General features: G+C 45.9%; 1 protein-coding gene across 4 annotated transcripts; it reads left to right on the top strand.

The window, feature by feature from the left end:
* The first annotated feature begins 718 nt into the window (after positions 1-718).
* Positions 719-19,621, top strand: LOC139388543 (protein mono-ADP-ribosyltransferase PARP14-like). 4 transcript variants are annotated; one of them, XM_071135261.1, is made up of 18 exons: positions 821-1,102; positions 1,267-1,385; positions 4,639-4,666; positions 4,921-5,205; positions 5,370-5,597; positions 5,806-8,154; positions 8,194-8,399; positions 8,637-8,873; positions 11,486-11,707; positions 11,862-11,976; positions 12,100-12,255; positions 12,523-12,585; positions 12,820-13,005; positions 16,223-16,426; positions 16,529-17,149; positions 17,871-18,016; positions 18,360-18,534; positions 18,704-19,621. In XM_071135261.1, exons 1-18 carry the CDS (start codon positions 904-906, stop codon positions 18,985-18,987), a joined length of 5,823 nt encoding a protein of 1,940 aa, XP_070991362.1. In that variant the 5' UTR covers positions 821-903; the 3' UTR covers positions 18,988-19,621. The 4 variants fall into 4 exon arrangements, with proteins under 4 accessions (XP_070991361.1, XP_070991362.1, XP_070991363.1 ...); XM_071135262.1 differs by adding an exon at positions 2,301-2,341 and having other exon boundaries at positions 846-1,102; positions 5,806-8,399; XM_071135260.1 differs by having other exon boundaries at positions 719-1,102; positions 5,806-8,399.
* The last annotated feature ends 225 nt before the right edge of the window (positions 19,622-19,846 follow it).

The raw sequence follows: 19,846 nt of genomic DNA, 5'->3' as shown, positions 1-19,846 counted from the left end.
CGTGAAGGAACACACACTCAATGATTCATTGCTGAGACATGCTTGAACATGCTCGCACTCAATTCTTCATTGCTGCCACTTGCTTGCTAGTTGAGATTTCTGATCATGTTAGGCTGCGTTTCATTTTATTTTTTTATGATGGTTTGATTGTGGGGAGGCACTAGTAATGTCTGCAGTATTCGGTTTGGCTATTTGTTTCAAGTGTATAATTAAATCTCTTTCCGGGAATGGGAACCCCCTTCTAATTTCCTTAATCTTGTGGCTAGTGTCAAATACTGTCTGTGGCACACATCAGACTCAAATACTTTCTATAGAACAAACTTCACATCAGGATAGGCAATCGAAGTGAATACTTTATGTATGTGTGTTATATTAAACAGAGGAGGGAGTAAAATTTAGGCAAGCAGTAAACATTTAAGAACAGCTACTGGTCGAATAAGACATCGGAGAGATGAGGAATTTTGGCAAATAGATTTATTTATAGACACTTTAAACAAATAGCATACATTACTAGTGCCTCCCCGCGATCAAACCGTCTTAAAAAATAACATGAAACGCAGCCTAACATGATCAGAAATCTCAAATAGCAAGCAAGTCGCAGCAATGAAGAATTGAGTGCGTGCGCGTTCACGCGAATGGGGGGGATTCAGGGGGGAGCTTTTCGGCACAACCCCGGGACGAAAGTAACTTTTAGTTATTTCCTAATTACTCAGAGATTGATAGATCTTTCCCCGTTGAGCTATCCAGTTCCCTAAAGGCTCTGTAGACAGGTGCAAAAAGTATAGGCCGATAGGTTTATATGCCCCGATAATATTTCCTCGTCAACCGAGGCTGAAACGAAAGTGAAACAGTGGATGCAGTGAAAGAATAGGACGACGCGTTTCATACCCAAACAGTATTCGCATGCGGGGAGAAACGATGGATGAATATCCTTATCCCATCACTGTAGACGTCAGTTGGACAAACTCTGTCTCTAAAGGGATACAGAACAAACTTCAGATTTATTTTCAAAGTAAAAAGAAGTCGAGTGGAGGGGACTGCTTGGTGCACTACGAGGATCAACGCTCCACTAGAGCAACTGTTTATTTCAAATCTGAGGATGGTAAGTAGATCACCACGGATGACGATTTGTATCGTACAGTTGTCATTTTATAGCCTACTGTAGGATATCATAATAGTGAAATAGTGTTAACCATAAAAATGTAAATATGTACAAGTGACTTCCAGTAAAGTGACGTGTGCATGATGTCGCATTTGTCTCCACAGTCAGGGAAAGGGTTCTATCGAGAGATAACCATGAAATTACTGTAGACAATGAAACTGTGAAGTTGCGCTTGTCATCATCATCATCGGGGGAAAATCTGAAAGAGGCTTGCACTCTGTCGGTGAGTAGTCTATATGAATAGCTGCAACTGTTGGATTGTTGACTTTCTGTGAAATCAAATGTACGAATGTCTGCTATCAACGGTGTTGAGGCCTTCCCATTCCAGCTACAGTTGTCCGGATTCAACCTAGCTTGTTCTGTCATGCGCCACTTTTACTGCAGCCAATCAGCGATAAATGCACGTATTCGTTGCGGTGCCCAGATTTGTCATGTATTTGTCTCATACAGAATGTCTAAAGATAAATAAGGATTATTGTAACAGACAATTGTAAGCAGTGTTTGTGGGGAAGTACGTTTCCACATGAATGTTAACTAACATCATAATTAGGCCTACAAGGATGGAAACTGAGGTGGCTTGTCTTTGTTGATAAACAACAGTCTGTTCACCTTTTCCACACTCACATCAAGTCAGTTAAGAACATATTCTTATTTTCAATGACAGCCTAGTGAGTTAACTGCCTTGTTCAGGGGCAGAACAACAGATTTTTACCTTGTCAGCTCGGGGATTCGATCTTGCAACCTTTCAATTACTAGTCCAACGCTCTAACCACTAGGCTACCTGCCGTATCACAACCAGCCGTGATTGGGAGACCCATAGGGTGGTGCACAATTGGCACAGCGTCGTCCTGCTTTGGCCGGTGTAGGCCGTCATTGTAAATAAGAATTTGTTCTTAACTGACTTGTCTGGCTAAATAAGGTTAAATTAAATTGCTGGTTAAATTAAGGTTAAATTGCTGGATTTAAGACAAGGTCGTTTTTATTTATCTAAGATTCTCAGTGTGTTGGTGTCAAAGTAGCCTGTCCTTTAGATCATTTGTGCAGTATTAGGTATGAAAAATATTCTGCCAGTCTCCAGTCATGTAAAATGACATAGAATTGCATGAAATGCATTTATAACATGGCACATTTTTCTTAGAACCTAGGCTTCCTAAAATGTTCCCCATGTGTGCCACTTCTGTAAGTACCTCTACTCTACTGTGCTATTCCACTATGCAAATGTGATATGAATGCAATGCTTTATTATAAAGGGGATTGTTTTTTTCTCATGCGTTTCGATACCTCAAAGCTCCCCAGGTCACCACCCTCTCTTGCTCAATTTTTGTTCCGGCACCCCCTGATCTACAAATTAAGCACTGTAGGCTACACTAGGACCGGGCAAGTTCATAGTGCGTTGTACATGAGCCTCAAATCAAAAACAAATGTTCTGAGGACAGCTGTTTTAGCAACCCCTCATGGAGTTTTCTGTATGTGTCTGTTCTTGTTAAGTCAGATTTGGCCAACTCAGCGTGTTAGAAAAGAAAGAGCTCGGCACCCAGCACATTCCCAATAATCACCCTACCTTTGCCAATTGTTGCTGCAGTTTGGCAGCGCACTCTAGGCTGCTATACATATTTATTTGGTTTGTCATTCTATCGTTTTCCATTGAAAGCTTGTGGTAATTAAATATAATTTATTCAGAATTGATCCAAATTCATTTTCCAGATTTTTCTTTTACTAGCTTAATGTATTCCCAAATTTAAAAATAAAAAGTGATGGAGCTGAATTTCTGGTGATTTTATGGTCTTTTTTGACCAAAAACAAAAATCCAAGCAAGCAGCTGGCCAAATTACAGTGCATTCGGAAAGTATTCAGACCCCTTCCCTTTTTCCACATTTTGTTACGTTACAGCCTTATTCTAAAATTGATTTTTTTTCCCTCATCAATCTACACACAATACTCCAAAATGACAAAGTGAAAAAAGGTTTTTAGAAATGTTTGCAAATGTATAAAAAATATTCAGGCCCTTTGCTATGAGACTTGAAGGTGCATCCTGCTTCCATTGATCATCCTTGAGATGTTTTCTATAACTTGATTGGAGTCCACCTGTGGTAAATTCAATTGATTTGACATGATTTGGAAAGGCACACACCTGTCTATATAAGGTCCCACAGTTTACAGTGCAGAGCAAAATCCAAGCCATAAGGTTGAAGGAATTGTCCATAGAGCTCCGAGACAGGATTAGGTTGAGGTACAGATCTCGGGAATGATACCAAAACATTTCTGCAGCATTGAAGGTCCCCAAGAACACAGTGGCCTCCCTCATTCTTAAATGAAAGAAGTTTGGAACCACCAAGATTCTTACTAGAGCTAGTCGCCTGCAAAACAGAGCAATCAGGGGAGTAGGGCAACCTTATCTGCAACACTCCACCAACCAAGCCTTTATGGTAGAGTGGCCAGACGGAAGCCACTCCTCAGTAAAAGGCACATGACAGCCTGCTTAGAGTTTGCCAAAAGGCACCTAAAGGACTCTCAGACCATGAGAAACAAGATCAACTGGTCTGATGAAACTAAAATGTTACTTTTTGGCCTGAATGCCAAATGTCACATCTGGAGGAAACCTGGCACCATCCCTACGGTGAAGCACGGTGTTGGCATCATCATGCTGTGAGGATGTTTTTCAGCGGCAGGGACTGGGAGACTCATCAGGATTGAGGGAAAGATGAATGGAGCAAAGTACAGAGAGATCCTTGATGAAAACCTGCTCAGAAAACTTGACCTCAGACTGGGGTGAAGATTCACCTTCCAACAGGACAACGACCCTAAGCACACAGCCAAGACAATGCAGGAAAGGCTTCTGGACAAGTCTCTGAATGTCCTTGAGTGGCCCAGCCAGAGCCCAGACTTGAACTCGATCTAACATCTCTCAAAAGACCTGAAAATAGCTGTGCAGCGACAGTCCCCATCTAACCTGACAGAGCTTGAGAGAAGGTGCAGAGAAGGTGTGTAGGTGTGCCAAGCTTGTAGCGTCATACCAGAGAAGACTCAAGGCTGTAATCGCTGCCAAAGGTGCTTCGACAAAGTACTGAGTAAAGGGTCTGAATACTTATGTAAATATGATATTTAAGTTTTTTAAATATTTTAATACATTTGCAAAATTTTCAAAAAATATGTTTTTGCTTTGTCATTATGGGGTATTGGGTGTAGACTGATGAGGGGAAAAAATATGTAATCCATTTTAGAATAAGGCTGTAACGTAACAAAATGTGGAAAATTGAATAATTTCCAAATGCTCTGTATGCAACATTTTACTTCTGGTTAAACAGAGATTAACTGTAGGCTAAATTTGTGCTGTCTTGGCTCGACAGGCTAGCCAGGGCTTCCAACTGATGGATAATACATTATTTTTATGGCTACTATTAAAGAGCATACTTGTAAAGATTCCCATTGGTTAACTATTTGACATATACATTTTGTTTGTTTTGCATGTTTTCCAGCTTGGTGCTACAAGCAATGAATTGTCAGGTAACATCTTTTCCTTGCTTCTGTGGTTGTTGATGCATTCCCTTGACCTAATATTATTATATTGAATGTTTTGCCTAATACATTTCATAATGATCCCTAGTGGCATATCATTAGACAGTGTTGCAAAATGCAGCCTTATAAGGCCATATCTACTTGTAAATTTGTCATAGGCAGAAATGTGCCAATGAAGTCAGAGAAATTTGAAAATATGAATGAGGTTAGTGGATATGAATATCTAGTGTGTTTAATCCCAGATGTGTCAAGTGAAGCACAGGAAGATCCCAACTCTGAGAGTGGGCCTGGAGAGGGAGGTGGAGCTCAGGTGTCTCCTCAGAGCTCTGCTGAGGTGTCTCCTCAGAGCTCTGCTAAGGTGTCTCCTCAGAGCTCTGCTGTGGTGCTGGAGAGGGTTCCTGAGAACATGTCGAGAGAGATGCTGACATTGCTGGTGGAGACCCTCTCTGGCCTGGAGGAAGACAACTTCTCCCTGGAGGTCATCAGTGAGACCAACAGAGCTGTTGTGACCTTCAATAATCCCAAAGGTTGGTCACTATTTCAAATTATCAATTTTTTTCAACAAAGAAAACTAACAATGACTTTCACTTTTGAAGTATTATAAAAACAGATCTCTCCCTCACACGAAGGGATCATCATTTCAATAACTGTTGTGCATGATATTAAGGATATGATTGCTGTCTGTCTTTAGATGTGGAGCGGTTCCTTACTGAGAGCAAGAGCAACAAGAGTTTCCAGAAGCAGGGTTTGATTGGCCGGTTGCTAGAGAGGTGCCAGAGTGTGAGAGTGGAGAACCTGACCTCCAACATACCTGAAGAGATGCTGGTGCTCTACTTTGAGAAGTGGGCTGGCCCAGCAAAGGACATCATTATGATCCATGAGGAACAGGCAGCCATTGTCACCTTCCACGCAGCAGAAGGTAAAACCTGCTGTTTGAATGAGCTGTTTAATTATATAAATGTTAATCAATTTGTTTATTTGGTAATCTATTACTCTTTATTATACGAGGAATTGAATGTAGCCGTGCTATTCTGTTGGTGCAGCAGTCTCTTGGCCTTAAACAGAAATATTCTGTTTCGCCCTCATTTCATGCTATGTAAGACAGTCCGTTATCTATGTCGTTTCAGTTGTGGAAACCACTCTAAATAAACATCATGTAATTGGCAAAGTCCCAGTCAACGTGTATCCATACTATGAGTCATTGAGCACTGCCTTGTATGGAAAGGAGAGGCCAATGTGGAAGATGCCTGACCCCTTCATAGAGTGTGTGCATTCTGCTGTATGGAAATTTCTCTCCATGAAGAGACAGTTGTCCCCCATCACTGACCAGATGAAGGCTCATTTCTGTCAAGTAAACATGGATACTCCTGAGGTTAAACTCAGTCCTTTGCCAACCCTGCTAAGGCAGAAAGGACTAACAAGCGAATATGTAGACGGATGGAAACAGAATGCCTTGATTGTCTTCCGTGACATCATGGCCCAATATGCTGTGTTTGAGTGTTTTGCAAGTGCCCCAGCGTGGAAGGCAGTGGAGAAAGAAGTCCGCTCTGTGGTGAAAGAGGATGCTGTCCTAGCTATGGATGCCTCCAAAGGGTCTCTGACAGTTGCAGGTCTGGCCGAAGACACAAAGCGACTCCAGGGGCTGGTGGAAGACCTCATGCAGAGGGCAATGAGTCGGATAGAGAGGCAGAGGGATGGCATCTCGGAGGAGATGGACATGTCCCCTGCCATGTTCTATATCCTACAGCAGGAAGGACTTCTGAAGCGCGCAGCAGACGAAGCCCCAGAGATGGGTTTTTCTTACAGAGACGACACCAAGAAGTTGGTTCTCTCAGGTCTTGTTGCAGAGGTGTACAAGATGAAGAACTGGATTCTGGAGAGGGAGCTCAAGATGAATAAGAAGCAGCTGAAGCTGGAACCCCAACTCCTGGACTTCTTGCAGTCAGTGGACAGTATGGAGATGTCCCAGGACCTGTTCACATCCCGGGGCATCAACGCTGTGTACAGAGTGGAGGGTGGAAAGGTACTTCTGACTGGTAGCTCAGACAGAGCATTGGCTGATGCAGAGCAGAGGGTGAAGACTGCCCTGTCCCTGCAGAGCCTTATGGTGGAGGATCAGGAGGTGCTGAGGAAGCCTGAGTGGAAAGATCTGAACAACCAGCTGGTGGATGCCTACAACTCCCTAAAGAAAAGAACGGTGGTGATAAAGCTTCACCCAGAGAGCAGAGACAGAATCATTGTGTCTGGCTTCCTGGACCCGGTCAGAGAGGTCAGCAACAGTCTGCGGAACTTTGTTGAAAACTACTCACGAGTCGAAGAGGCTGTCCGTGTCAAGTCCTGTGCCGTGGTTAAATTCATCCAGGAGAACAAATCCCAGGACTGGGAACATTTTGCCAAGCGTGATGAGGTGAATGTCCACTTTGACCCCAGAAGGCCCAAAATTGTCCTTTCTGGAGCCCGTCTCTATGTCAAGAAGGTCAAAGAGACCTTTCAGAAGATGGTAGCACCTTTCTGCACTGATGAGCTCACCATCATGAAGCCTGGAGCAAGAAAGTACTTCCAAGAGAAGGGAAGTATGTTTGTTTCCATGGCGATGAAGGAGCATGGCTGTGTGGTGCTGCTGCAGGAAGACTACATGCTGGAGGAAGAAGAGGGCGATGATGAAGATGGGGAGGAAGGGTTTGGCCCATCATCTTGCTGTGAGGTGAGGACACACAATGGAATCCTGGTCTCTGTCAGTAAGGCAGACATCTGCAAGTTCAAAGTGGACGCAGTAGTCAATGCAGCCAATGAAGACCTGCAGCATATTGGAGGCCTGGCTTTAGCACTACTCAAGGCTGCTGGTCCACGGCTGCAGGAGCTCAGTGATCAACATGTCCGTAATAACCGCCGACTGCAGCCAGGAGACGCCATTGTGACAGATGCAGGCAATCTGCCCTGTAAGTATGTGGTCCATGCGGTTGGTCCACGGTTCACAGACTTTGACCAGGGAACAGCCATACAGCGTCTGAAACAAGCTGTGAATGAGAGCCTGAGGGAGGCTGCGAAGGTTAACTGCTCAACTGTTGCCGTCCCGGCCGTCAGCTCTGGGATATTCGGCTTTCCTCTGGACCTGTGCGCTGAGACCATTGCTGTGGCAGTGCGTGACTACTGTGAGAACCTGAGTGGTCAGACCTCCCTGACTGAGATTCACCTGGTGGACAACAGTGACAACACTGTGAGAGCCCTGGCCAGCGCTGTCCAGAAAACGTTCAATGACCTGCACCCAAAAATGACCATGCCTCCGCAGGGTGCACATAGGGGAAATGGACATCGGGGACGCGGGCAACAGGGAAGTGAACAATGGGGAAGAGGACAACTGGGAAGAGGACAACATAGTTACGGACATCAAGGACCTGGATATCAGGGACAGTCACCATGGGGACATAGGCAATGGGAACATGGAGATGGAGGTAGAGTGGGAGGAGGAAGTGGAGGTAGAGGAGGGAGTGGAGGTAGAGGAGGAGGAGGTGGAGGTAGAGGAGGACATGGAGATAGGGGAGGAGGATTTAGAGAAAGCAGAACTCAAAGAACTTATCATGAAAACCGAGAGGAGCAGAGGAGAGAGTATGGCCAAGAGAGGAAGTTTGAGGGGGCAGGCAGTGGGGAAATTCTACAGACCAATCGCACACAAGAGGGTCTGAAGATCATTCTGAGAAAGGGAAATATCCAGGAGGAATATGTGAGTACACATACCGTAGTTATCAGAGCACCACGTAAACCATTGATACGTGTATTATAAGTAGTACATCAGATAACCCAGAGTATAAGGTGTATAATTTGTTTACTTTTCATTCTACTCTTCTTTATCTGGAATGACAGCTGCCTTGTGGAAGTCATATTTTATGATTGAATAGAAATACATAGCTGTTCCCTTCTTTCTTCATGAACGTTTGGTCATTTGTTTTGAAACCTCTAGTCTGAGGGCATCGTCAACACCATCTCTGAGGATTTGGACCTGAGTAAAGGTGCTGTGTCCAATGCTATCCTAAAGGCAGCCGGTCCTGGGCTCCAATCAGCAGCAACAGATGAGGCTCGCGTCAACAGATTGGCCTATGGTGACATTGTGGTCACCGACGGTTACAACCTGCGATGTCAGAGGGTGATCCATACTGTCTGCCCCCATTGGGACCAGGGAGCTGGCTCAGCAGAGAAGGTAAGCTAGGAGTTATTGAACGTGTTTAATTTGTAAATCAGGAGGTCCCGTAACACGAGTGAGTGAGTACACATAGTGAGTGAGAATGCTGTTCATTGACTACAGCTCAGTGTTCAACAACATAGTGCCCACAAAGCTCATCTATAAGATATTGACCCTTGGACTAAACACCTCCCTCTGCAACTGGATCCTGAACTTCCTGACGGGCCGCCCCCAGGTGGTAAGGGTAGGCAACAACACATCTGTTACGCTGATCCTCAATACTCGAACCCCTTAGTGCTGTGTGCTTAGTCCCCTCCTGTACTCCATATTCACCCACTGGGTGGCCAAGCACGACTCCAACAACATCATTAAGTTTGCTGACGACACAACAGTGGTAGGCCAAGACCCTGACAACGATGAGACAGCCTATTGGGAGGAGGCAGGAGACCTGGCAGTGTGGTGCCAGGACAACAACCTCTCCCTCAATGTGAGCAAGACAAATGAGCTGATCATGGATTATAGGAAAAGGAGGGCCGAACAGGCCCCCATTAACATTGACGGGGCTGAAAGTGGAGTGGGTCGAGAATTTCAAGTTCCTTGGTGTCCACATCACCAACAAACTATAATGGTCCAAACACACCAAGACAGTTGTGAAGAGGGCACGACAATACATTTTCCCCCTCAAGAGACTGAAAAGATTTGCCAGATTCCAAAAGGTTCTACAGCTGCACCATCAAGAGCATCCTGACCGGTTGCATCCACGCCTGGTATGGCAACTGCTTAGCCTTTGACCGCAAGGCACTACAAAGGGTAGTGCGTAGGGCCCAGTACATCACTGGGGCCAAGCTTCCTGCCATCCAGGATCTATAGACTAGGCGGTGTCAAAGGAAAGCCCAAAAACGTGTCAAAGACTACAGTCACTACAAGTCATAGACTGTTCTCTCTGCTGGTTCTGGAGGGCCAAGTCTAGGACCGGAAGGCTCCTTATAACAGCTTCTACCCCCAATGAGGTGCCGGAACACATTGAGAAGAAAAGTGTCAAACACAACGTAGCAGCACAGCAGACAGAGTAAACAGCCAAGTAGCCTACTGTCTATGTTGGTTAAATGGCAGAACACACATATAAGAATATATAGGCCTCCTGCCTATGTGATAATATGATGCACATATTCAGATAAACTTCACAGTACAGAACAAGTTTGTAAAGGGAAAGAAATTAGTTTTCCAAACCTCCCACAATGACTCTCCCCATGTCAAGGCCATTTAACTCCTGAGAGTTAATTTCTTGCTCAAAGCCATGAGCGAGCCTGTGGCTGTGACCTTTAGCCTCCTAACGCTGTTCTGAAGACTCTGGCTGTCGTGTCTATTTTTTCAGTTTGAGTGTTAACTATAACCATTAGCCTCGTCTACAAGGCATGCTGCCACCAAATGCATCTTGGTTCAGACATGTTCAAAACCCTTTTTTCTGCAGGCTCTATGTTGTTTTTTACATCTGAGGAATAGGATGTTAACTTACTGTACATTCCACTCACTCTTGTACTAGTTTAATCCCTCCAGTCACTTCTAGATCCAAGCTCCCTACCTTTTTTCATGTTGTACAGCCCAACTTTGAATTCTGGATGACAAGCCTGGGGTTATGTAACCTTTATTTAATTAGGCAAGTCAGTTAAGAACAAATTCTTATTTACAATGACTGCCTACCAGGGAAGAGTGGGTTAACTGCCTTTTTACCTTGTCAGCGCAGGGATTCAATCCAGCAACCTTTCGATTACTGGCCCAGTGCTCTAAACACTAGGCTACCTGCTGCCCCATGTGTTTGATTGTTCTTGAACTGCAAATTGCACCTGATCCTAGCACTTAGTCTGTGAATGCACTGCCCCCCTCCCCCCAGCTCTCCGTCTTCCTCTCCCTCTGAGTCTGACTCTCTTGTAGGCCTACTAGCTAGTGGAGGTGCCAGTGGTGATGCTGAACTGTTGGGATTAGCAACGTTGCTAGCTTAGGCATTGCCATCAGGAACAGTTTGCACCTCACTCCTCCTGCACTGACAGTTCTCTGGCTCGTTATGGGTTCAATTCACCATCTTTCTCTAGATTTTTGGACTTGAAAAATGTAATCAAACTCGATTGCCTTTTCTTATCCATTTTTTATTTGTCTTTCCCGCGATTCAAATTCAGTAGGGAGACGACTAATGTGATTACGTAAGGACCTCTTCACTAGCTGACCACCACTACCAAGACCTGTGTCGAGATCAGTTACTTACCCCACCCTCCCTCCCCATAACCTTGATGTACAAATAAGAGAGCAGGTCTGGAATCAGTGTGGCAGGAAAGGATAAAAGTTCCCCACACCTTTACGTGATGGTCTTTCTGTTGGGCAGGGTAAATAACGAGGAGGCAACTTGATTTAACGCTGATCACTTTTATTTGACTGTATCCGGTGCGAACAGTGAAACAATTAATAAATTATGTAGTGAAAGGTACCGGATCCCGGCAAATAGGTGCCGGAACAAACAAGGTCAAATCTGAGAGGTTCCGGCAGGATCCAGCTCCAATTAAGCACTGGTTATTGAGAGTGCATAGAAATGTTTTAGTAAAATGTTTCTAAAATTGTCCATGTCTTTGTGATTTAAGATATTGAGAACGATGATCAGAGATTGTCTGAGTGAGGCAGAGAAGCATAGGCTGGCATCCCTGTCTTTCCCTGCCATTGGAACTGGGAACATGGGATTCCCTAAGGGCCTGGTGTCCAAGCTTCTTCTGCAGGAGGTCAAAGACTTCAGCCAGAGAAGAAACTCCACACACCTTAAAGAGGTGGCCATCGTGGTCCACCCCAGCGACACCCAAACTGTGGATGTAAGTTTGAAGATGGAAAATTATTTAAAAGTGGATTCAGTGTATATCATCACACAGAGGTAGTATTGTTGCATAACCTCACCTTTTTCAGTGTGTGTTGTGCTCTTAAATATGTTTGATAAATACTCAACACTTTTATATCTCCTGTTTACAGTGCTTTGTCAGGGAATTCAAAGGTCAGACACAAGGGTATACTTGGCAGAGTTCACAAGGTGCCGGCCAATCACAACATCCCAAATCCTATGTTGGCCAATCACAGCTATCCTCTGGTAAGCCTAATTCACAGCCTTCAAAGTCTCCCCAAAAATATTCAACCATTGAGACGCTGCTGCCTCTTTAGAGCATGTCTGTTTCCACAGAACCCCCTTGTCTAAACATGTTATTTTCATTAGGCGCAGGCTTCTTTGGACAGGTGTCATCCCCTTCTCTGGGTGTGTACAGCATGCAGATGGGTCACGTGACCTTTGAAGTGTCATCAGGAGACATCAGCAAGGAGACCAGTGACATCATTGTCAACTCCTCCAATAAGGACTTTAACCTCAAATCAGGTGACTTGTACCTCTGACAATAGCATAGGTGTCGTAACCAATGTTTCATGTTTATGAGGCTACTAAGACAAATACTAAGGAACACCTTATAAGGATGTTTAACATGTACACATCTGAAATGGAAATCCAAATGAACAGTGTTTACAGCTACACAATCAGAAAGCAAGCTAAATCCAATACACCCCCACAGACACACAACTTATTTAATGGTACAATTGTTGACTTAGAATAAAGAGCCATATTGTACTAATGTCTTTGTTTCTTCAGGTGTATCCAAATCCATTTTAGAAGGAGCTGGATTGAAGGTGGAGTTGGAGTGCTCAGAGATTGGTGTGTATCCATGTCCTTGAGTCAACATATACTGTAGTCATGTTTCTGGTCAAGGAGACTGGTGTCATGTTGGATATGAATGAGATGACATTTCAGTACTGTTTGATACTGTCTGGTAAAAGTCTAAAGTCAGTTTCCAATCAATGGGTCCTACAACACTGGTGTGCATTGATTTTACATTTTAGTAACTTAGATTCTTGACATCTAAACGTTTCCTTTTATGCTTTTCTACAGTCAGATCCCCAAGCTTCCAACCATGCAGGATGATCGTGACATCAGCAGGATCTCTCCCATGCAAACACATCATGCACATTGTGGGACAGAATGACCCTGAGATCATTAAAGAGACTGTGTACGATGTTCTCAAGAAGTGTGAGGAGCGAAAGTTCACCTCAGTGTCCTTCCCAGCGCTTGGAACAGGTACTCTGCTTTAATGGTCTTTATTGGACTACACTGTTTTGTGTAGTTGCATGTTTTTATTGTACTTGTTGCCTGTTCTGTTGTTGTAACGGCGTTCGTCTGTAGGAGGAAGAGAAGCGGACCAAAGCGCAGCGTGGTGGTTATTCATGTTTTAATAAATCGCTACACATGAACAAACTAACAAAAAACAAGAAATGTGAACACGCAAAACAGTCCTATCCTGTGACACCAAACACAGTGACAGGAACAATCACCCACAAACAAACAGTGAAACCCAGGCTACCTAAGTATGATTCTCAATCAGAGACAACTAATGACACCTGCCTCTGATTGAGAACCATACTAGGCCGAAAACATAGAACTGCCCCAAAACATAGAAAAACAAACATAGACTGCCCACCCAACTCACGCCCTGACCATACTAAATAAATGCAAAACAAAGGAAATAGAGGTCAGAACGTGACAGTACCCCCCCCCCAAAGGTGCGGACTCCGGCCGCAAAACCTTGACCTATAGGGGAGGGTCTGGGTGGGCGTCTGTCCGCGGTGGCGGCTCTGGCGCGGGACGCGGACCCCACTTCGCCATTGTCTCAGTCCGCCTTATTGTCCGCCTCCGTGGCTTACTCACCATGCCCACCCCTCTCAATGACCCCACTGGACAGAGGGGCTGCTTGGGACAGAGGGGCAGCTCGGGACAGAGGTGAAGCAGCTGCTCGGGACAGAGGGACAGCTGCTCGGGACAGAGGGACAGCTGCTCGGGACAGAGGGACAGCTGCTCGGGACAGAGGGACAGCTGCTCGGGACAGAGGGACAGCTGCTCGGGACAGAGGGACAGCTGCTCCGGGCGGAGGGGCTCTAGCGGCCCCTGGCTGACTGGCGGCACTGGCGGCCCCTGGCTGACTGGCGGCACTGGCGGCCCCTGGCTGACGGGCGGCACTGGCGGCCCCTGGCTGACTGGCGGCACTGGCGGCCCCTGGCTGACTGGCGGCACTGGCGGCCCCTGGCTGACGGGCGGCACTGGCGGCCCCTGGCTGACGGGCGGCACTGGCGGCCCCTGGCTGACGGGCGGCACTGGCGGCCCCTGGCTGACGGGCGGCACTGGCGGCTCCTGGCAGACGGGCGGCACTGGCGGCGCTGGGCAGACGGGCGGCACTGGCGGCGCTGGGCAGACGGGCGGCACTGGCGGCGCTGGGCAGACGGGCGGCGCTGGCGGCGCTGGGCAGACGGGCGGCGCTGGCGGCGTTGGGCAGACGGGCGGCGCTGGCGGCGCTGGGCAGACGGGCGGCGCTGGCGGCGTTGGGCAGACGGGCAGCGCTGGCGCTGGGCAGGCGGGAGGCTCCGGCAGAGGCGCCGGACAGGCGGGAGGCTCCGGCAGAGGCGCCGGACAGGCGGGAGGCTCCGGCAGAGGCGCCGGACAGGCGGGAGGCTCCGGCAGAGGCGCCGGACAGACGGGAGACTCCGGCAGAGGCGCCGGACAGACGGGAGACTCCGGCAGCGCTGGAGAGGAGGAAGGCTCTGGTAGCGCCGGAGAGGCGGGAGACTCCGGCAGCGCTGGAGAGGAGGAAGGCTCTGGACGGATGGGCCGGAGAGACAGCCTGGTACGGGGAGCTGCCACCGGAGGGCTGGGGTGTGGAGGTGGTGACGGATAGACCGGGCCGTGCAGGCGCACTGGAGCTCTTGAGCACCGAGCCTGCCCAACCTTACCCGGTTGAATGGTCCCGGTCGCCCTGCCAGTGCGGCGAGGTGGAATAGCCCGCACTGGGCTATGCAGGCGAACCGGGGACACCGTGCGCAAGGCTGGTGCCATGTAAGCCGGCCCAAGGAGACGCACTGGAGACCAGATGCGTAGAGCCGGCTTCATGGCACTTGGCTCGATGCCCACTCTAGCCCGGCCGATACGCGGAGCTGGAATGTACCGCACCGGGCTGTGCACCCGCACTGGGGACACCGTGCGCTCCACAGCATAACACGGTGCCTGCCCGGTCTCTCTAGCCCCCCGGTAACCACAGGAAGTTGGCTCAGGTCTCCTACCTGGCGTAGCCATACTCCCTGTTAGCCCCCCCCCAAGAAATTTTTGGGGCTGACTCCCGGGCTTCCATCCACGACGCCGCGCTGCCTCCTCATACCAGCGCCTCTCCGCTTTCGCCGCCTCCCGTTCTTCCTTGGGGCGGCGATACTCTCCTGGCTGAGCCCAAGGTCCTTTACCGTCTAATTCGTCCTCCCATGTCCAATCCTCCTCGCGCTGCTCCTGCTGCTGCTTTCTCCTTTGCCCATTACCACACCGCTTGGTCCTGTTGTGGTGGGTGATTCTGTAACGGCGTTCGTCTGTAGGAGGAAGAGAAGCGGACCAAAGCGCAGCGTGGTGGTTATTCATGTTTTAATAAATCGCTACACATGAACAAACTAACAAAAAACAAGAAATGTGAACACGCAAAACAGTCCTATCCTGTGACACCAAACACAGTGACAGGAACAATCACCCACAAACAAACAGTGAAACCCAGGCTACCTAAGTATGATTCTCAATCAGAGACAACTAATGACACCTGCCTCTGATTGAGAACCATACTAGGCCGAAAACATAGAACTGCCCCAAAACATAGAAAAACAAACATAGACTGCCCACCCAACTCACGCCCTGACCATACTAAATAAATGCAAAACAAAGGAAATAGAGGTCAGAACGTGACAGTTGTGTTCTTTGTTTCTACTGTGAGGTTGTAAAGTGGCCATATGCTTTGCTTCCATGTGCTCTGAAAGGGACTACCTGCTCCTCATAATGACTACATGCTCCTCATAATGACTACCTGCTCCTCATAATGACTACCTGCTCCTCATGATGACGACCTGCTCCTCATGATGAATACCTGCTCCTCATAATGACTACCTGCTCCTCATAATGACTACCTGCTCCTCATAATGACTACCTGCTGCTTTTCTTAGCCTAATTTTCAAATACTCTTGTTCTTTCTACGTCTTTTTCCCCAAATATACTATGCCACTTTTACTTGTTCCTTTCATATTTTCCTGGTCTCCTTCCCTTTCATATTTTCCTTGTCTCCTTCCCTTCCATATTTGTCTTGTGATTAGTCACTCTCAGGGACAGATTTGCTTCTATCATGTCATTGTCTATCTGTACTTCTGTCTCCATCTATGTCTTTCTGTTTGCCTCCATAGCCATGTCATTGTGTGTCTGCCTTCGTCTGTCTGTCTGTCAGGCCAGGGTGGGGCGAGTCCCTCTGCTGTTGCGGACGCCATGATTGACGCAGTGGTGGACTTTGTGAAGAAGAAAAAGGGACAGTATGTGAGAAGTGTGAAGATCCTGATATTCCAGACTGCCATGATGACGGAGTTCCACAAGAGCATGAAGAGGAGAGTGGGAGAGGGAGTGGAGGAAAAGGGCTTTTTTACCAGGTTTAAAGGTCAGTGAGAATGGAAGTGTGCGAGGTAGATGTTAATGTACTAATACAATAGTTATTATAATCATAAGTGACATTTATATTATGTGTGCTGTTTCTTCATAGATACAGTGACAACCTACTTTATGGGACCCAGTGATGAGCGCTCTGCCCGTGAGAACTTTGTCATGGCGGGAGAGGAGTTTGCCCCGACTGTGTTCCAGCTGTGTGCAGAGAGCCCCCAGGCTGTGAGCCGTGCCCGGGACTGGATTGAAAACCTCATAGTGAAGGAGCAAACTGAGAAAACCATCAAGAACCCGTACATCAGCCAGCTAAGCCAGGGGGATGTGGAGAAGTTGCAGGCCATGCAGAGGGAGCTGACGGTCAGGATACGCCTGGAGAGGAATGGCCCAGACTCCCTGATCCGCCTGGAGGGCCTGAGCCGCGATGTGCTTACAGCAGACAGCCTCATCAGGGACATGGTCCTGGACCAGGAGAGGGCAGAGAACCGCAGACAGGCAGCTTTCCTGGTGAGCAGCCTGGTGGAGTGGCAGTACAAAGACCACAGTGGAACAATGGTGTCTTTTGACATGCTCACCAACTACATCCTGGAGGAGGCTGTGAGAGACAACAGCAAAGTGACAATCAAGATCAACAATGAGGATTATGAGGCAAATGTAGCCCACAAGAGAGCTGTCAAGTTTGGGGGCAGAAGAGACATTGAGTTATTGAGAAAAGACCTGAAAGGTGAGTTCATCCATAACAAATCCTCATCTGTCTAGACTGCATTTAAATTAAATTATGTAGAACGGTGATATTAAATATAAAATAATGTGTTCTTTTTGTGTCATTTTGTGGTTGCATACAGTGTATCAGGCGTCTCCAACCTTTTCTAGAACAAGAGCTCATTTAAATATAGCTTTAAAATAGGCACATTCTTTTCGTATCCTCTACCCTACAACTCATCCTCGGGTCCTTGGTGTACAAGATATGTTTTCTGTCAATATACCTGGTAAAATAATGGTTAATAAGCAGTATTTGGCATGACAGGATCCATACAATTCTCCATTAAATTATCTTGTTTTTTCCATAATTCTGTTTTCTCTGTTTTATTTGAACTAGTTTGGGATTTTTGTGTTTTTTTTATTCTCAATATTACAATGATTCATAGAGAAACAACAAAGTGATGTTCTGAGTGCAGGTCAATGCTTACCTCACATCAGAAGACAATTTTTGGGGTAAAAAAAAATAGATTTGAGTGTTATTCACCTTTATTTGTGCATCTAGCAAGAGAGGAATGTGTCGTTCTAGCGATGTTTTTCTGCGGTTAGGCCTACTGCTGCAGCACATGTCATGGAACTGAGTATATCATCAATATGTATTTAAAGTTGTGAATGATTGAGTCTTTTTAATGACAATACTTATTGTGTAATAATTTGATCACTAAATGCCAAACTCTTTTGTCTAGACGATACATCAGTGTCTCTACCTGCACACTGGGATGACATGAAGGGTTCCCTCTTAATGCTGGTCCCACTAACTCCAGGATCCAAGGGATACAATGGCGTGGAGAAGGAATTTCGGAAGACTTTACTCAACAACACCATCCTTACAGTATGTTTGTAAAAATGTATACCAGAATTTCATTTGCATTCCACAATAGACTGATTTTCTATGGTGACGTTATATGAAAAGCCTCACATTTGACAAATTTGATGTTAGGAATCCCTCAACTATCTTTTTTTAAGACAATCATTTTAATTGTGTTTGCTGCTACATTAAAGACAGCAAAGCGTTTGGGATTTTTTTTTCAAGAATGGAACTGTAATTCCTGGAACCAGTGAAATGTGTAATTCCTATTCCTTTGCTGTTCGATACATATTTAGCTAGGTGGGATTGCACTTCAGTAATAGATAAATCACTGTTGATTTCTACATGTTTCGTTTGCTATTTGAAGATTGAACGAGTCCAGAACGATTCACTGTGGAAAAGCTACCAGATAAGAAAGAAACTCCTGGAGGAGAAGAACAAGCACACAAACAACGAGAAACTGCTGTTCCATGGCACCAGTTCCAACTCCATCACCCAGATCAACAACCATGGCTTCAATCGTAGCTACGCTGGAACACATGGTATGAGAATGGTCTCATGGAAACATGTCTGATGACCAATATTCTTTACTGTTACTCCTTCCTAAGAGAGGAGGAGCTTGATGTTGAGACATAAATCCATTTGATCAATTCGGTATCATTGTTGTTAATTTTTTTTTAACTCTTTAAGAACAATATGTTTTTCATCCAGGTGCTGCAATTGGCAATGGTTCATACTTTGCTGTGAACTCCAGTTATTCAGCAAGGGGATATTCTAAAGCTGATGCACAAGGGAACAAGCGCATGTACCTGGCCAGGGTTCTTGTTGGAGACTTCACTCAGGGACAACCAGGCTTGATCGTTCCTCCTGCCAAACCTTCAGGGAAGGATGCTGATTTGTACGACAGTGTCACAGACAACACCTCCAATCCAACCATGTTTGTGATCTTCAGTGATGTGCAGGCTTATCCAGAGTTCCTCATCACATTCCAGTAAATCAGATTTAACTGTACCTTCATTAGTATATCAATACTTCACAACAAATTGCATATGTCTGTGTGAAGGGTTTTAATGGTATGGGAGCTAGTTGTTATAGCCATGTATGAGGTTAGACATCCTTAGAAAACTTACTCTTTATAGACATAAATTATATTGCTTAGGCCCTGGGCCCGGTTGCATAAAATATCTTAAATAAATTTTGTCCTTGTATTTTCCCTTACATTTTCCTTAAGTTTAAGTCAGTTGCACAAACATTTTAAGGTGAATTTCCCCCTTAAATTAAGTGGAAAAGTTAAGGGTGCCAATGAGGTCCCTTAATAAGTGCTTAATTTAGTATGGATATCAATGTTAACAGCATTTGTGGAGGTGGATGTTGCTTTCCTCTGCCCTGGTTTCAAAAGTAAAACCTCCACCACCAGCTAACAATATAAGCTGCACATTCCATGGCGACACCGCTAGCTGGCTAGCTAGCTACCAACTCTAAGTTAGCTTGACGTAATAGAAACAAGTTGAGAAAAAATAACAAAATGTTTATTTCAGTATAACTTCTCAATCAATTTGTTTCTCTGGTCTTGAATGTAGAAGTTCAATTTTGTGATCTCCCAAAATAAATGCAATATTTTTGACAAGGTATTCTGTCAGGGTGTTTCCATGGATACCAGAGACTCTTTCCACATGCATGCCTTCAAACTACCATAAAACCCTTAAATTTTGCCCTTACCTAAGGAAATGTTTGAGGGGCTCTGTGCAACAGCCTTAATTCTCTTCGGTAAGGGAAAGTTATTCCTTAAGGTAAACCCTTAACGAGGTGTGTCTAATTAGCATAATAAAAACATCCCCATACCAATCAGTCGGT

Source organism: Oncorhynchus clarkii, chromosome 29 (genome assembly GCF_045791955.1).
Source record: "Oncorhynchus clarkii lewisi isolate Uvic-CL-2024 chromosome 29, UVic_Ocla_1.0, whole genome shotgun sequence".
Taxonomy (NCBI): domain Eukaryota; kingdom Metazoa; phylum Chordata; class Actinopteri; order Salmoniformes; family Salmonidae; genus Oncorhynchus; species Oncorhynchus clarkii.
Note: the sequence above shows the minus strand (reverse complement) of the source record. Positions and strands in the feature narration are given on the sequence as shown.

Excerpts from the sequence above, each read along its gene's own strand:
- LOC139388543 (XM_071135260.1), top strand. The coding sequence starts at position 904 with ATGCGGGGAGAAACGATGGATGAATATCCTTATCCCATCACTGTAGAC. Across the intron at positions 5,206-5,369 it reads GACCTTCAATAATCCCAAAG|ATGTGGAGCGGTTCCTTACT; the intron begins GTTGGTCACTAT and ends GTCTGTCTTTAG. Across the intron at positions 17,150-17,870 it reads ATTGAGAAAAGACCTGAAAG|ACGATACATCAGTGTCTCTA; the intron begins GTGAGTTCATCC and ends TCTTTTGTCTAG.